General features: G+C 42.4%; 1 protein-coding gene across 2 annotated transcripts in view; it reads left to right on the top strand.

The window, feature by feature from the left end:
- Positions 1-15,955, top strand: part of wu:fb13g09 (ATP-binding cassette sub-family C member 5) — a 39,423-nt gene that overhangs the window by 13,491 nt on the left and 9,977 nt on the right. Inside the window, exons 5-20 of one of the 2 annotated variants that reach the window (XM_058075511.1) lie at positions 2,157-2,390; positions 2,489-2,662; positions 2,986-3,133; positions 4,285-4,433; positions 4,579-4,686; positions 5,909-6,274; positions 6,353-6,424; positions 6,499-6,623; positions 6,688-6,760; positions 6,860-7,063; positions 8,504-8,629; positions 8,943-9,051; positions 9,124-9,308; positions 11,540-11,686; positions 13,745-13,874; positions 14,032-14,185. In XM_058075511.1, coding sequence (XP_057931494.1) covers positions 2,157-2,390; positions 2,489-2,662; positions 2,986-3,133; positions 4,285-4,433; positions 4,579-4,686; positions 5,909-6,274; positions 6,353-6,424; positions 6,499-6,623; positions 6,688-6,760; positions 6,860-7,063; positions 8,504-8,629; positions 8,943-9,051; positions 9,124-9,308; positions 11,540-11,686; positions 13,745-13,874; positions 14,032-14,185 — 2,504 coding nt within the window. Of the gene's footprint in view, positions 1-2,156; positions 2,391-2,488; positions 2,663-2,985; positions 3,134-4,284; positions 4,434-4,578; positions 4,687-5,908; positions 6,275-6,352; positions 6,425-6,498; positions 6,624-6,687; positions 6,761-6,859; positions 7,064-8,503; positions 8,630-8,942; positions 9,052-9,121; positions 9,309-11,539; positions 11,687-13,744; positions 13,875-14,031; positions 14,186-15,955 lie in introns of those variants that run through there. The other variant, XM_058075512.1, reaches the window with a different exon arrangement.

Here is a 15,955-nt window from a genome sequence, read left to right as displayed (position 1 = left end):
TCATTTGCAAATATTATGTCAATAGCCATTATGTCAATAGTATACATGGACCCAAATATTCCAATTGCATTTGGTTTATTTGCTCAAACGGAAAGAATGGAACAGGGATGGAATATTCCTTTAACCAATCCGATTGAGGTATCTTGTACCCGCTCAAACGGAAAGTTGTCAGGGTGCCTTCTTCTTTGTGGTGTTTTTCTTCTTCTGTTGTTTATTGGCGGTTGGCAAGCAGCTTTCGTATGCATTAGCGCCATCTGTGGAACAGAAGCTAAACCAGTGGTGGGCAAACTATACGGCCCGGGGGCCACATCTGGCTCGCCAAGTCTTTGAATACGGCCCGCCCGTTCTTTCCAAAGTATTTCATTTAAACTCAACATACAACTTGGCATCATGGCTTGAGCCAACATTTTCGTGGTTTGGCTGTTTTATCAATTTAGTTATTTGATGTGGTCTGTTGTTTACAAAGTGCTCCTGAAAAAAGGGACACAAGCACATAATAATAATAATAATAATTATTATTATAATAATAATAAATTAATTGTTATTATTCTAAATTTATAACGCACTTTACATCAAATAAATGATCTCAAAGTGCACATATAGCAGATTGCATGACACTTTTACAGATACAATAATTCCAGGTGACTGGAATTTTTTAAATCAGTGCGGCCCGCCAGTCAAAAAGTTTGCCCACCCCTGAGCTAAACCCTTCTATACGCCATTCACAAGTGCAGTTTTATAAAAAAAAGAAAATATATATCTATATAAAACATGTCCTGAGTTTAATTATAAAATATTAGCAAGATTGAATTTGATCTTTTCCTGTTTAAATTGATCCCGGGTGCGTTCTTTCAGCACATGCTCAGATATGACGTAACACGCAGATCCAGACGTTCTTCACTTTTAAAAATGGAGGCCAGCAATCGGCACTGGACTAAGCAAAGTTTGTTTTTGATTCAAACTAAATTCCAAGACTGGACAGACGAAAAACTGGCAATACGGAGTTATTCCAACAAGTGAAAGAAAAACTTAAAGAAGCTGGTATCACGTGATGTTGATGTTTACGTTTTACTGGGCATGCCCTATTGACTATTCTGGTTGATTTTCACAGCGCATGTAGCCAAGAGATTGGAATATTCCTTTCCATGGATACCATTGTTTCCTGAAAGGTCATTCGGAAAGAGAAAAAGTGGTGATGTAAAAACGTGGCTACTGTGGAGTGTCTGTGGTGTAAAGACTGGCAGAGCAATGTAATATTATATGTAATATAATATAATGTAATATTGGTCCGTGTGGCAACACCTACCTTGTTCCTCCCATAGACTTATTGATGCACGTGTGAGGTCGTGGTGACATTTTGTAACATTTTTGGTTAGTGGTGTGCCACAAGATTTTTCCAATGTAAAAAACGTGTCGTGGCTCAAAAAAGGTTGAAAAACACTGCAATAGTGGACTGGAACTAGAGTGAAAGTGGGATTGCCACCACAGAAGGCTACCTGTTACAACAAAAATGAAAAGTGCAATAGAAATCAGATTAGTTTTATGTTTCCGATGTTGCCTCTTTGGCAAAAATATCCAAGTCCAGTGAAGTTGCTCATCCGGAGTTGATCCCCCAACCGAGCAATCTGCCAGGCATAAGACTCTATGCGATTAGAGAGGGAAATTCCAGTTCTTTTTGGGCTGATCCTCGAGAAGGGGAATGGAATGGGAATCTTCCAGTTGTTGATTCACTATTATATGTGTGTACAAATATGTGTACAAGTTATAGCAGTACCGTGTGTCCCTGGAAAAGAGGCCGCTTTTGAAGCTGTGGTGTTTCATGACATTTTGAAGGAAAAAAAAAATGAGTTCCTCGTGCACATGATACTGCGTCTGATCCGCCCCGAGCTAGACGAGCCCTCCCCATGTATACGCCCACCACTTTAAAAAAAAGAGTTTGCTACAGATCTTAAAATAGGTTCCTTTTATATTGTTGCTGCGGCATGTGTTACTTTGAACATGTACAGACTTACAGTTTAAGAAGTGGTCAAAGCTTTGTTCGTATTAAAGTTACCGTCACACAAAACAATACCTCTGAAGAAGAACCAGTTCACTGTCAGGTCTTCAAATAGTACTTCATTTTGCTTCATTTTAATTTCCCACCTTCTTTTGCCTAGGCCCTATTAATCCGGGCCCTGCTGGAGTATTCCCAAAGCTCCGAGAACGGCGTCCAATATGGCCTCTGCTTGGTCGCCGGCATCTTTGCCATGGAGCTAATCCGCTCCTGGTCTCTGGCGCTAATGTGGGCCGTCAACTATCGCACGGCAGCTCGCCTTCGCGGGGCGGCGCTCACGTTTGCCTTCAACAAGATCCTGCGCCTGCGTAATACCAAAGACATCAGTCCGGGCGAGGTAGGCACAATCAGGTTAACCTCATTTTTCCTGGTAGCCAGTCGGTGTGGAAGTTTTGACTGTAGCGGACTCATCCATTATTCCCATTGCTTCCCTAGCTGCTCAATATCTGCTCCAATGATGGCCAGCGTCTCTATGAGGCCGTCTCATTTGGCTGCCTGCTGGCTGGGGGGCCGCTGGTGGGCATCCTGGGCTTGTCCTACACCACGTACTTCCTGGGTTTCACCGCCCTACTCGGATCAGCCATTTTCATCATCTTCTATCCCACCATGGTACGTTGTAGTTAAAATTCAATTTCTGTTTGCTTGGTATGGGTTGGAAGAAGTCATTTTATCGCACTTTAAAGAAAAAACATCATCTTTTGATCCTTGGCTATCAATCTCTTGTCCACTCTGGAGATACTTTCCCAATTGCACTCAGCCTGAGCCACCTCTGGTATTGATGTGAAAGCTATTTATCCGCTTGGAAGAAAGGGGCCTGCAGCACGGCTGATGTGATTGTGTCTGCTTTCATTTCCTCCCCGACTTCTTATTTCTCTTGTCATCACCCCCTCACCCCCTCACCCCCCACTCCACCATCCTCTCGTCTGGGTCAGATGCTAGCGTCGAGGCTGACGGCGTATTTCCGCAAGAAGTGCGTTGCAGTAACCGACCAGCGTGTGAGGCTGATGAACGAGATCCTGGGCTGCATAAAGTTCATCAAGATGTATTGTTGGGAGGATGCCTTTGCTGAGAATATCCGCAGTGAGTTCATTTCCTCTCTGTGGTCACCATCAGAATGCAAAGTCATGCTAAAACATGCTTTCATGCAGGCGTATTAAGCGTAACTCAAAAGGGCATCAAGTCATTGGAACTGTCACCCAAAGTTGAAACCAATGTGAATTTATCACCTGGAAAATAAGTCATCCCCTTAAGTGGACCGGCAAGATAATCCTGACCATAAATCCATTTTCATTAGCTCATTAAGTTTTCCCCCGCGCCATCCGCTATCAGAAAGGCCAGTTTGAATCCCTTGGCCTCAAGGTTAATTTGCAAGGTGTTTTGGGGGGGCTTTATGATACAGCCGATGACTGTTCTACTTTACTTGTGAATTAGTGACGGCCTTTTCTCACCAGGACCTTTCGCTGTAGTTTGTTGATAAGGATCCTTCTCCTCTTTTAAATCGGATTCTTCAATTAGCCTGCTGGGGCTTGTTTTAGTGCTGTCCAGTGATTACCTGTTAGGGCTATGATTAATCGCCATTCAGCTTAATGGCCAAGCAGGTCCACGGGGCGACGGTGTCATCCTCTATCATCACGAATGCAGAGAGGATGAGCACCGTTTATTGTAGGGTTGCATTTGGCATGGAAGCACACATCACAGTGGGACGTTAGAACACCCTATTTACTGCATTTGTTTGTGTAAGGTAACTCTTTGTACACAGAAATGATGAAATACACCACATGGCCACGGTGTTTTGACACGCAAGCATTGGATGGACTTGAAATTTCTCACACAGCTCAATGCACTCAACTGTAAAACACCGTTTTTGTGGAATCACCACAAAATTCGCTTGCTGGCGAGCTCGAAGTCTTTGTATGTTGGCAAGTTTCACCCCGACAAAACCACAATGTCGATGAAAAGGCAGAGAAGGATTCTATCCATCGTACGAAAAGTTGGTCTTCAGGGCATACTGAAGGAATGTAGAAGTTACGTGGCTGTAGGGCACCATTACGGAATAAATGACTGTTGGGTTTTAACAAGGATATAAAAACGCTGCCGAACAGTGGAACGGCTATTTTGGGAACTCCCCCATAATAAACGAGGGAACACTGTATACCCAAGCCCCCGTGTGTGTATTTTGGTCCACTCCATGATTGTCCGCCTGTCTTAATGCTCAATTTTCTCCTCAACAGAGGTAAGGTTAGAGGAGAAAAGAATACTGGAAAGGGCTGGCCTCATTCAGAGCCTCACTGTGGGAGTGGCGCCTATCGTGGTGGTGATTGCCAGCGTGTGCACGTTTACCTTGCACATGACCCTGGGCTACGACCTTACTGCAGCAGAGGTATTTGCATCCTTATGTACTTATGTACTTATGTACATGTATTTGTAATGTGTTCACTGCACTTGAGCACACTTGAGCGTGTTTAAAATGGCATATCCTCGCCTCAGGATGAGCTCAATAAAATCATTGCTTTTTCCTCGTTCAGGCGTTCACCGTGGTTGCTGTTTTCAATTCTATGACCTTCGCCTTGAAGGTCACACCCCTGGCTGTCAGGTCTCTGTCAGAAGGAGCAGTGGCAGTAAAGAGATTCCAGGTGAGAAATACACACGGGATCTCTACAAGCTGAGTCAATGCCGACAACACACACATCAACCCAACCCGCACCTCAATGCCCGTCCAGGTAACAGGATTCCAAATATTTGGTAAAAGTCACATGTTAGTGGCAGATATTTGCACAGTGCCAGCACGGGTTAAGTAAACAACAGGTTTGAGGCGTATTTTTAACCCTCACATTGAAGTCACAAAGTACCCGTTGAACTAAAATATAAAAGGTGCGTGATTTATAATGTACTAGTACATGTTACTTTTTAAGGGTGTCTCCTGTGTACTGCAAAACAGGAAAAGTCTAAGAACTGACACTTTAATGATTCAAAACCTCTTCAAAGTGCAAAAATGAAATAAGCCAACTTCCTGCAGAATTTGCCACCAGTTGCTTATCCTCCCCATCATTCACTAAATTCAAATGTGATGTTTAAAAGAAAACAAACTTATTTAAAAAGTACATAAAACACTGTCTCCATGGTTTTGTCCTGGGGCCATTTGTGGCCTGCAGCTTGTTTTTTGTTTGCCAGTTGCATAAAAAAACATTGAAAATGGCATTCATCCAATACTGAAGAAAACATGATAAAATCCAAAATGTACATGTTGTTTTGATCAGCACTACCTTTAGTAGTGGTAGTGGTAATGGTATATCACGTGGTACAATTCACAGTTTTGCATGTCCAAAAGAAGTAGGAATAAGCGTTGCTTATTTAATCCTACCCCTTCCCCCTTCGTTTTCACATGTATTGCAGTACATTTATTCACTTCCTGTTTTTCTTCTGTTCCCCTTTGTGTTTTGGTTGTTTTTAGACATAGAAAATAACAAGGCAATGAAACAGTTGCAGTTGGTTAGAAAGTCAAGAGTAGTAACTATGGTACCATTTAGAGCATGCATACTTATATTTCCCAAGTATCACAAGGAGGACATAATTTTATTTAAACTTACACAAGGCAGCTAATGTTAAGCACATCGTTGATATAATTGTGCTTTTAATATTTAATGCTCTGGAAATGGTAACCGTCCTGGGAGACTCGGTTTGGTTTAAACGTCTTCCACCTTAAATTGCAGGGATTGAGTCAGATTTGCAATCAGTGTGGATTTGGGGGTCGTATGCCGTTTTATTTGGACCGATGATGACATACAGAAGCACACAAAATTGCTCAATTAACTCCACAACTTACTTTGACCCATTTACTCTATTCTGTTTCCACAGAGGCTATTCACGATGGACGCCCGAGAGGCCGTTTTGATCAAAACGCAAGACCCTCGCAACGCAGTGGAATTTCAGGACGCCACGCTGGCGTGGGAGAAAGCGCGAACCCCACCCACCAAGCTGAGCGGGCCCCCCAAAAAGCAGAAGCAGAAGACGGGGGGCATGAAGCGGGTGCTTCGTCGAGAGAGGCTGAGCCTTTTTATCTCCACGGAGGACAGCAAGGAACACGGCAAGGAGGGGCCCAACGCCCAAAGTCTCCTCACCAATATGGAGCAGGAGAGTCCACAGAGCACCATCTCCTCTACTAAAAGTATCCGGCCTCCACTGCACAAGACTCTGCACCGCATCCACCTATCTATTAAGAGGGTATGATTGGAACACACACACACAGAACACACATCTTGATTGCTTGATCCTTCAACTCCAATGTTGTTTCCTGTCTAGGGTTCTCTGGTTGGCATCTGCGGTTGTGTGGGAAGTGGAAAGAGCTCCCTTCTCTCAGCACTTTTGGGACAGGTGAGAAGTGGATAGCTATCATATGATAACATCTATCTATCTATATATCTGACGATGTGCAATGTGCACCACAGATGACCCTTTTAGAAGGCAACGTAGCCGCCGTCGGAGGCTTTGCTTTTGCTTCCCAACAAGCCTGGATCCTCAATGACTCTCTGAAGGAGAACATCCTGTTTGGGAAGGAGTACGAGAAAGACAAGTAAGTCATGACGTTATGCAAGCTAAAAGTGATCAGAAATGTAATGTTATTGTTTTTTCTTTAGATATAATGCTGTCTTGGAGGCTTGCTGTCTCCTTCCAGATCTTGCAGAGCTCCCCTACGGAGAAATGACAGAGGTATCAAACAATTCCCATGTCCGTTGTCTTTCCGTGTTGCCAAATTACATTCCCTGTAATGGCAGAAGGAGCAGATTCTATTTGGAATTGCTTTTGCAGATCGGAGAGAGAGGAGCAAACTTGAGCGGGGGACAGCGTCAGCGAGTGAGCCTGGCTCGGGCGCTCTACAGCGAGCGACCCATTCTCCTCCTGGATGACCCCCTGAGCGCCGTGGACGCCTGCGTGGGCTCTCACATCTTCAATAAGGCCATACGGGGTGCCACCAAAGGCAAGACGGTGCTATTCGTCACCCACCAGCTGCAGGTGAGGAGAAACAAAAACCTGCATGACATGTTTCTGTCAAAACTCTGATGGACCTTCAAATAATGACATGCTATTGTCCATGTATGAAGCAAAGAAAAGCACAACACCCAGTGAAAAGAACTGTACAGAATACACTAAATTAATACCGATTCTTAATCTGCGAGGGTTCGTTTCCCAGAGAGAAGATAATAGCTTGGCTCAGTGTGTGTGAGTGACAGGCACAGCTTGTTTTTACTGTCCTTTTTTTCTGCAGGTTCTTGTTTTGGTAGGTTTTGAATCCCGAAAATCCAGTCTAACGCAAGTAATTGTAATGGTAATAGCGACATGTTCAATACCATTGTAGAAAATTCTGGCTAATTCCTTTTAGCATTAATCCCAAGCGATGAAACAACAAACCTCTCCCAGCAACACATAAAGTGGCTGCTGTCCTAAAGTCAGTTGAATGTTGCTGATTTCCCTCCCCATTATCCATATAGTTTATTTTTTTATTGCAAATTTTAAAATATTATAACAATTCACCATAAAATCACATTAACCAATTGTTGAATTATTTGTATTTTTTATTGCAGATTAAAAATATTTATATTTATATTTATATTTATATTTATATTTATATTTATATTTATATTTATATTTATATTTATATTTATATTTATATTTATATTTATATTTATATTTATATTTATATTTATATTTATATTTATATTTATATTTATATTTATATTTATATTTATATTTATATTTATATTTAAACTAATATTGTTGTTTAAAATTAATATTAAATTAATATTATTATTTAAAAATAATGAAAATGTATATTTTATTTTATCCCACCCCCCAAAAAGCAAGAAAATAACATTGAAAAAATAATAAATGTGTTTTCATATTTTTTTTCTAATTAGAGACTGAGAAAAAATCTTAAGAAAATGGAATATCAAATGTACTTCCGTTTAACTTCAATTAAAAGTGAGGGAACAAACTTTTCCTCACGCACGACATAATGGAAGCAACAATATTTTAAAGTAGCTGCAGTCATAATGTCAGTTGAATTTTGCTTTCTTGTTTCTCCATGATCCTCATTGGGCTGGGAAGTTTTTTCAGCCGCCCCTGTGAGAAAGCTTGTACTAGAATCTGTCTCCTCACATACGAAGCGGCCAAGTTTGCATGTTGAGTTAAGTGGAGACTCTAAATTGTCCATTGGTACGAATGGCCCTGCTGCTGGCTGGCAACCAGTCCAGTGTGTACTGTGCCTCTCATACAAAGTCAGCTGGGATAGGCTCCAGCATACCGTGTGGTGACCCTAGTGAGGATAAGCGGCATAGAGAATGCAAATGCTCACCGCCTGGATTAAATGGCATTTGGTGCTCTGAAGGGCCATTTTAATGATATAAATGTCTACAATACTAAATCAACTGTATCGCTTTTGTCTGTCATTTTCAGTATCTGCCAGACTGCGATGATATTATCCTGATGAAGGATGGGCAGATAGCGGAGCACGGCACTCACGCTCAGCTAATGGCTAAAGAGCGTGACTACGCCTCTCTTTTCAACAGCATGCAACAGGAGGTAAGGCCGGGGGCGCTTGGTGCTCGCTTTCTCTTTTCAATAAGGCACCTTCACTCCCGCGACAAAATAACATTACAATGTGAATAATTCATAAACCTCTGCAAAGGCAGGCCCAGTTGCTGGGAAATGTTAATGCATACCAGGCCCTTCCTTTATTTACGGGTCTCATTGATTTACTGGTGGGCCGCTAAAGATCCTGTCACTGATATCTCTGTTTTAGCGACCCAAGGGGCGTTTTTGTTACAGCGGCTGTCATGTACAGTTGTAGCTTACTGGGAGAAGCCACCCCTTTATTTCTGTTCTTGTTTCTCAGAATCTGGTGAAAGAGAATTTTAAAAACAAACAAGATAAGGCAGCTGCAGAAAAGGTTTGCCATGTGGAGGACGTGGTCATTGTCCAACATAAGATCCCGAGCAAAAAAGGTGAGACTTAACGTGAATCCTTATGATCATGTTCAGATGCCGCTTCATTCATGACTCACATCTTTGATTCAGAACAACTGATAAAAGCCGAAGAGAAGGGGTGTGGCGCCATCGACTGGGCCGTGTATGCCGCCTACATCAGAGCAGCGGGCGGTCCGCTAATTTTTGTCCTCAACGCCTTCTTCTTCCTCAGCACCACGGGCAGCATCGCCTTCAGTAACTGGTGGCTGAGTCACTGGATCAAGCAAGGAAGCGGGGTAAGCGAATGCACCTTGCTCATTTTTTATAGGGCAGGTCCAGGGTCAGAATTCTGCTGGGTAGCGCTCAACAAGGTTAATAAGGCAGTACAAAGTCTAATAATGCTGACAGAATTAAGATTTCAAGATTTTTAAGTTGTTTCTGACAGGGAGCCAGTGCAGTTAACTCCTTCAATCCCGGCCATTTTTCCAAAGCCAACCCCTTTAGATTGATTTCTAATATTGTGGAACCTACCACAGGAAAGACACCTGTCTTTCATCAGGATAAAATTTTGTTTCTACCTGTTTCCGTTCTTTAGTAAACAGTAGAACAGGGGTCGGGAACCTTTTTGGCTACGAGAGCCATGAAGGCCAGATATTTTAAAATGTGTAACTGTGAGAGCCATATACATTTTTTTAAACATTGAATGCAATAAAATGTGTGCATTTTTATGTAAGACCAACAGTTTTAGATATAATGGGCTCTAATTATGTAGACCAGGCACACTACACCACACCAATGGGGTGTGGCCAGCACACTTTCGTGAGCAGCGCAGTGTCTAATAATAAATCAAATACTTGCTGCCATTAATGCAACTTCTGCTGCTGCATGGTCATCTTCGTCAGAAGGCTTAGTTCTGCAGCTTTAGCTAGGTGACTATTTGACTATAGGAGGAAAGTTTGCATTTACATGTTGACATCTCAATGACCGAGGTAGACTACCGCATTACCCAGTAATAATCAAGTTTTGGTGTTTGACCTGGAAAATATCATCAGGAAAGATGGATATGGTTGGCCGTATTGCAGTAGAAAAGAGATGGACGGATTAAAATGCATAAGAAAGTTGTTGATTATTTTTAACAGTCATTTCTGTGATGTTTACTTTAAAATGTTAGCAAAAATACATTTTTATTGTGGTAAGAAATGCTTGAGAGCCAGATACAGTCATCAAAAGAGCCCTACCTGGCTCCCAAGCCATAGGTTCCCTACCTCTGCAGTAGAACATAAGTTTCAGGAAAATATCAGTTCCCGACTAAAACAGAGAGAAAAAAAACTTTTTATAGTTCAAGCATAACTTTCACAAAAATATTTTGCTATTGTGACAGTTCAAATATGACCGGCAGAAGGGTTTCTAAAAATGAATCAATGCTGTACGTCTTTGGTATTGACTGAGTCAAGCTAACACACGGGAGATTTTCCATCTCTTCCCGTCCAAGTCAGCAGTCGGTTCTCTCGCTGGAACATACTGAAAAGAGAAAGAAATAGGTATTCCTGTTTCAAATAATGATTTTCAATGATGGGCAAAATTCCTTTAAATGACTACTTGATATGTCTTCTAGTTCTCGTCAGCACTCGAGCTGCAGCAGTCTGGAGCACACCAGAAGAAGGATTTCAAAATGTTTTCAGTGTTTTTGAGGGAGAATATGTAGTTAAGGCAGCACAGGTGACATGCTAGGTCTTCTCAAGCTTGTCAGCACTCGAGCAGCAGCATTCGGGATTACAGCGGAAGTATTTTAAATTCAGTTCCGTGGTTTACAGGAATCGATGCTGTGGGAATGTAATGTCTTGTAGTTCTAGTCGTCGTTTGAGCAGCAGCAGAATAACAATTTCAGGTTGAATTCAACGTTCTATAGCCAGCCAAGCAGTCAAAGTAGTGCAGGAAAAATGCCAGGTATTCCTATTGTAGTGAGCACTCGAGCAGCAGCATTCTGGAACACAGCAGTCTCATAATAGAGAACTCAACAGTCTTGAAATCATTAAAACATGTTTTTCAGAAGTGGTTTGTGACAGGTAATTTTACAATTGCTGCAGGTGAACAACAGAACACCATCCACAAGTCCTTCAGCGTTTCATTTAGCCAGCAAAAGAAACAACACAGCTGTTGCTCTGGTGAGCTGAGGCATAGAATGAGCATTCATTTGAATGTGAGTGATTTAAAAAAAACAACAACCAAAAAAATACAAAAGTAACTGCACCGCGGTAAGCTTAATTAAAAACAAGCGCAAGCGAGGAAGCAGATGTGCAGCAAAGCAGGCGGCCGTTGTTGAGAAATGTGCCCGCAAAAGAAAAAAAACACTGCAGCCTGACTGATTGTGATGAGCTTTTTTGTTTACCAAAGAATGCCCTTCTGGATTAATTAGGGGGAAATTTAACAACGTGGGACCCTTTTGTTTTTTTTATTTTTTGCTTCTTTAGTAATTTACTCAACCTTATTAATTTATTGCTTAATCTACCCTTTCACCCCATCCCAGAATGCTTCATTAATCTCAGGGAATGAGACGATGGCGAAGGACAGCATGAGCCTCAATCCTCACATTCAGTTCTATTCCACTGTTTACGTCGTCTCCATGGGCGCCACTTTGCTTCTCAAGACCTTAAGAGGTCTGGTGTTTGTAAAGGTAAGAGAGCCTCTTGAAAAGAATGTTTCATTCAACACTCCACTGACCTCCCACCCCAAACACTGACCAGCCATATGAGGTGACGTTACTGGGGTTCAAACTGGCCCTGGACGCCTCATTAGAAACCAGTAGAACAGCAAAGAAAAATGATAATAATAAAGAATGTATATTATGAAGTATAGTCCTGCATTATGATGTACAGTTCTGTGCATCTTATGCCGCCATTATTTTTGCTGTTTAAAGGCCCCATATTGTTCTGTTTGTCATGAAGGTCCCACAATTCATTCATTCATTTTGTACCGCTTTCTACGAGGGTCGCGGGGATGCTGGAGCCTATCCCAGCTGTCTTTGGGCGAGAGGCAGGGTACACTGGACTGGTGGTCAGCCAATCACATATAGCACATATAGACAAACAACCATTCACACTCACATTCACACCTATGGACAATTTGGAGTGGCCAATTAACCTAGCATGTTTTTGGAATGTGGGAGGAAACCAGAGTACCCGGAGAAAACCCATGGGGAGAACATGCAAACTCCACACAGAGATGGCCAAGGGTGGAATTGAACCGTAGTCTCCTAGCTGTGAGGTCTGTGCGCTAACCACTCAACCGCCGTGCTGCCAAGTCCCACAATAACAGTGAAATAAAAGTGTAAAATGGAAGTGTTTTGGCCGCAATCTAACCTTAATGCTGGAATGTAGACACGTTTAAAAGTACTTTTAGTAAGCCCTACTGTCTTTTTGACTGGGCTAGATAATAACTGCATTCGGTGGCGATGCGTCAGTACTTCAATGCCGGATATCTGATACTCTGGGGAAAGTGGCGTTACCCCATAATCAGCATCACTCCCAGGTTGACTCTGACCCAGAGTGATAGTACTTGTCAGGGTCCCAGCCGTGGGTAAATAGCATGGCATTTGGCAGCAGGATGCACCTCAAGTACTAAGACGAAATATTCAGTTGGACGTTGTGACCAATCACACGGCCTTGGTAGTGCTGGTACAACCCAACCTTCCTCCTGCCGTCTTGACTTTGACAAAAAATTGACAGCTACTTGGCAGAGCTGCCATCTTTATTTTAAGATGTGTAGCGAAGCCTTTCAACAGAGGTAATGGGTTTTTCTAAAAAATGGTGGTCATAATCAGCCACCGAGGACATATATTACTGTTAGAACATCATCCAGCCTGTGTGGTAAAGAGAGACAAAGAAAACAAACACATTACTCAATCCGCTCAGCCTATTTTTCGGCAGCCATATGTTAGCACGGGTAATCCATGCCATCCATCGATCCTTTTTACGGCAGATTCATCATCACAGGCACATGTCAGGCTCTTGGGACACACGTAATGTTAGAACATCATGAATAAATATTTCTATGTTGAATATAGATTTCATGAATTTAATGATTGCTTAAGTATTGATGATTCAGGTCTTGGAAAAATCGCTTTGTCCATATGCTTGTACAGTTAATTGTGTACCTGTCTCATATTTTTATGATATCATTTGTCCTGACTTACATCGCCCAGCTAATATTGCTAACAACGCCTGTGGGCCAAATCCATTTATCTGTCCACTTCCCTTTTTTCAGCGTGTGTGTTTTTTCCCGGTGAACCCTCCTGATACTGTTATTGCAGGAGGTTAAGTCCCTGTGTTAATGTATGCCACTGGAAATTGTTAATTTTTTAAAGATGGTTCATCTTTTTTCACCCCTCTTACCCCCGAGCCGCGATGACATCTTGGGAAGTGTTGAATATTCTATTCATAGAATTAATTTGTTCTCTGCTGCCACGTGTAATTCCTGCTGAAATGATGAAATGTCTCGTGAGCATCGGGTCACAACCTCAATGTCGGTGTCAAAGACGCTTATTATAGATGAGGATTTGACAAGATTTCAAAGGCATAAAAAAAACAATATTATAACTAGCAAGTTTCTATATCCATGCTGTGTGTGTGGACTGTGACAAACCGTGCGCGTTAACGAGTCCATATGCTTCTTGAAGCTGTGTGTGTTTTTTCCTCATCTCGGCTCTCGTAATGTTGTTTGTTTGCGTTGACAGTGCACGGTGAAAGCGGCCTCCGCGCTCCACGACAAGCTGTTCTGTCGACTCCTCCGCAGTCCCATGCGCTTTTTTGACACAACGCCTCTCGGACGCATTCTGACCCGTTTCTCCAGGGACATGGATGAGGGTGAGACTTTATGTGTTTACTCATAACACCAATACTGTACAGCTGTGTTGTTTAACAAGGTGTACGCTATTCGCAGTTTACTGGCACCCGGTGCCTATAGGACACAGCTTTTCATTTAATGGAGGTGCTAATTGGAGCATTTATCTTGTCTTCATAGTGGATGTGCGTCTCTCCATGCAAGCCGAAATGCTGCTGCAGAATCTGACCCTGGTGCTCTTTTGCCTGGGAATGGTCGGCCTCGTCTTCCCCTGGTTTATGCTCTCCATCCTGCCCCTGGGAGCCTTCCTTTGTCTCGTCAACCGTGTCTCCAGGTCAGTCAGGCTCTCATCCCCCCCGAAGCCCCCACCCTGCTCCTCGCTTTCTTTTCTTCTTGTGACATGAGCTGTTCCATTGTTTCAGTTTACACGTTAAGGGCTTGTAAATGGGCCTGCTGAGAGTGTTATCTCATGATTATGGATTAGATAATGCAGATGGATGACAAGCGTAAGTTCCTTTGGAGGAAGTAAAAGCGCAATAAGTGCATTCGTTATCATTTCTGTTTGCAAGTGGGCAATCAGTAACTGATTTCCTTTTTTTTCCATGGCCTGTATTCTGTTGTAAAGGATTTAAGCCAAGCAGGCACGCATGGGTGTGTTTGTTTGTTTTTTTAAGGCTGGTATCTTGAAAGATAGGAGGGTGTCAGTAAACGTGACTCAGGGCACCAATGGTAGGACGTCACCTGATAAATACTTGATTCGTCCAATAAAGCCATAAATACTCTATGACATGAATTTACAGTATTTATCCTATCCACCTTTGCACCTGAATTTACTATTTCCCCATTCTGGTGCAAACCATAGACCACAGTCCAGAATAGACATCTCATTAATTATGCATAGAAAGGTCAAAATCGACTCTTTGAACTATGTGGAGAACCCCAACTGATGGCAGTGTGTACAGTGTATGATGTTACTGTGATTAATACAGTAAATTAATACTAATAGCACGAAGTCTCTGGTAATTGATGATTTTTTGCAGTTTTTACAAGATTTTTATGACAGATGTTATTTTTGGAGCTTGAAAATGCAACATTAAGAATGGTAATATATGGGTTATTTAAAAACGGTACCTCGTTTTTTGTTTATAATTTGTTCCAGAAGGTCTGACGAAAATCAAGGCAATTTTTCCCCAAAAGAAAAAAATATTAATCCAATAAATCTGTTCCAGACATCTAATAATATTAACAAAAAGGACATTTTATAGAAGATAATTCTAGTTGTACATCCAGGAAGAATGTCAAATAATTCCAAAAGTGGATGGATGCCCTGCGATTGGCTGGCGACCAGTCCAGGGTGTACCCCGCCTCTTCCCCAAAGTCAGCAGGGATAGGCTCCAGCATACAATGGATGAATGGATGGGATTTACCTTGGAATTGATCAAATTCAATAATAATTTCTCACCTTCAAATTGCTGACACGTGCAATTTTTTTGGGCGCCACAACCATTGTTAACTCACTAGTAACCTTTCAGTCACAATTTTTCCAGTGGGTCTTCTATTTGTTGCAGTTGTGTGTGTGTGTGTGACAAGAAGAAAAGCTGTGAGAAGTCATTTGGCACCCCCTGCTGGTTTGCATGTGTAAACATTATGCCCCTCCCCAAACATAAGAGGACACTAGAGAAAAAAATTGTCTTAAAGCCGGGTCAATACAGTTTGTTTGTTGTTGGGCTGCACGGCAGACGAGTGGTTAGCGCGCAGGCCTCACAGCTAGGAAACCCGAGTTCAATTCCACCCTCGGCCATCTCTGTGTGGAGTTTGAGTGAGTTTGTCTATATGTGCCCTGTGATTGGCTGGCCACCAGTCCAGGGTATACCCCGCCTCTCGCCCGAAGACAGCTGGGATAGGCTCCAGCACCCCCGCAACCCTCGTGAGGATAAGCGGTAGAAAATGAATGAATGAATGAATATTGGTTGTTGTGCTGCACGGCGGGCTAGGAGACCCGAGTTCAATTCCACCCCCAGCCATTTCTGTGTGGAGTTTGCATGTTCTCCCCGTGCATGCGTGGGTTTTCTCCGGGTACTCCGGGTTAATTGGCCACTCCAAA

This window comes from Doryrhamphus excisus, chromosome 6, assembly GCF_030265055.1.
Source record: "Doryrhamphus excisus isolate RoL2022-K1 chromosome 6, RoL_Dexc_1.0, whole genome shotgun sequence".
Taxonomy (NCBI): domain Eukaryota; kingdom Metazoa; phylum Chordata; class Actinopteri; order Syngnathiformes; family Syngnathidae; genus Doryrhamphus; species Doryrhamphus excisus.
This window is presented reverse-complemented; position numbering and strand designations above follow the sequence as displayed.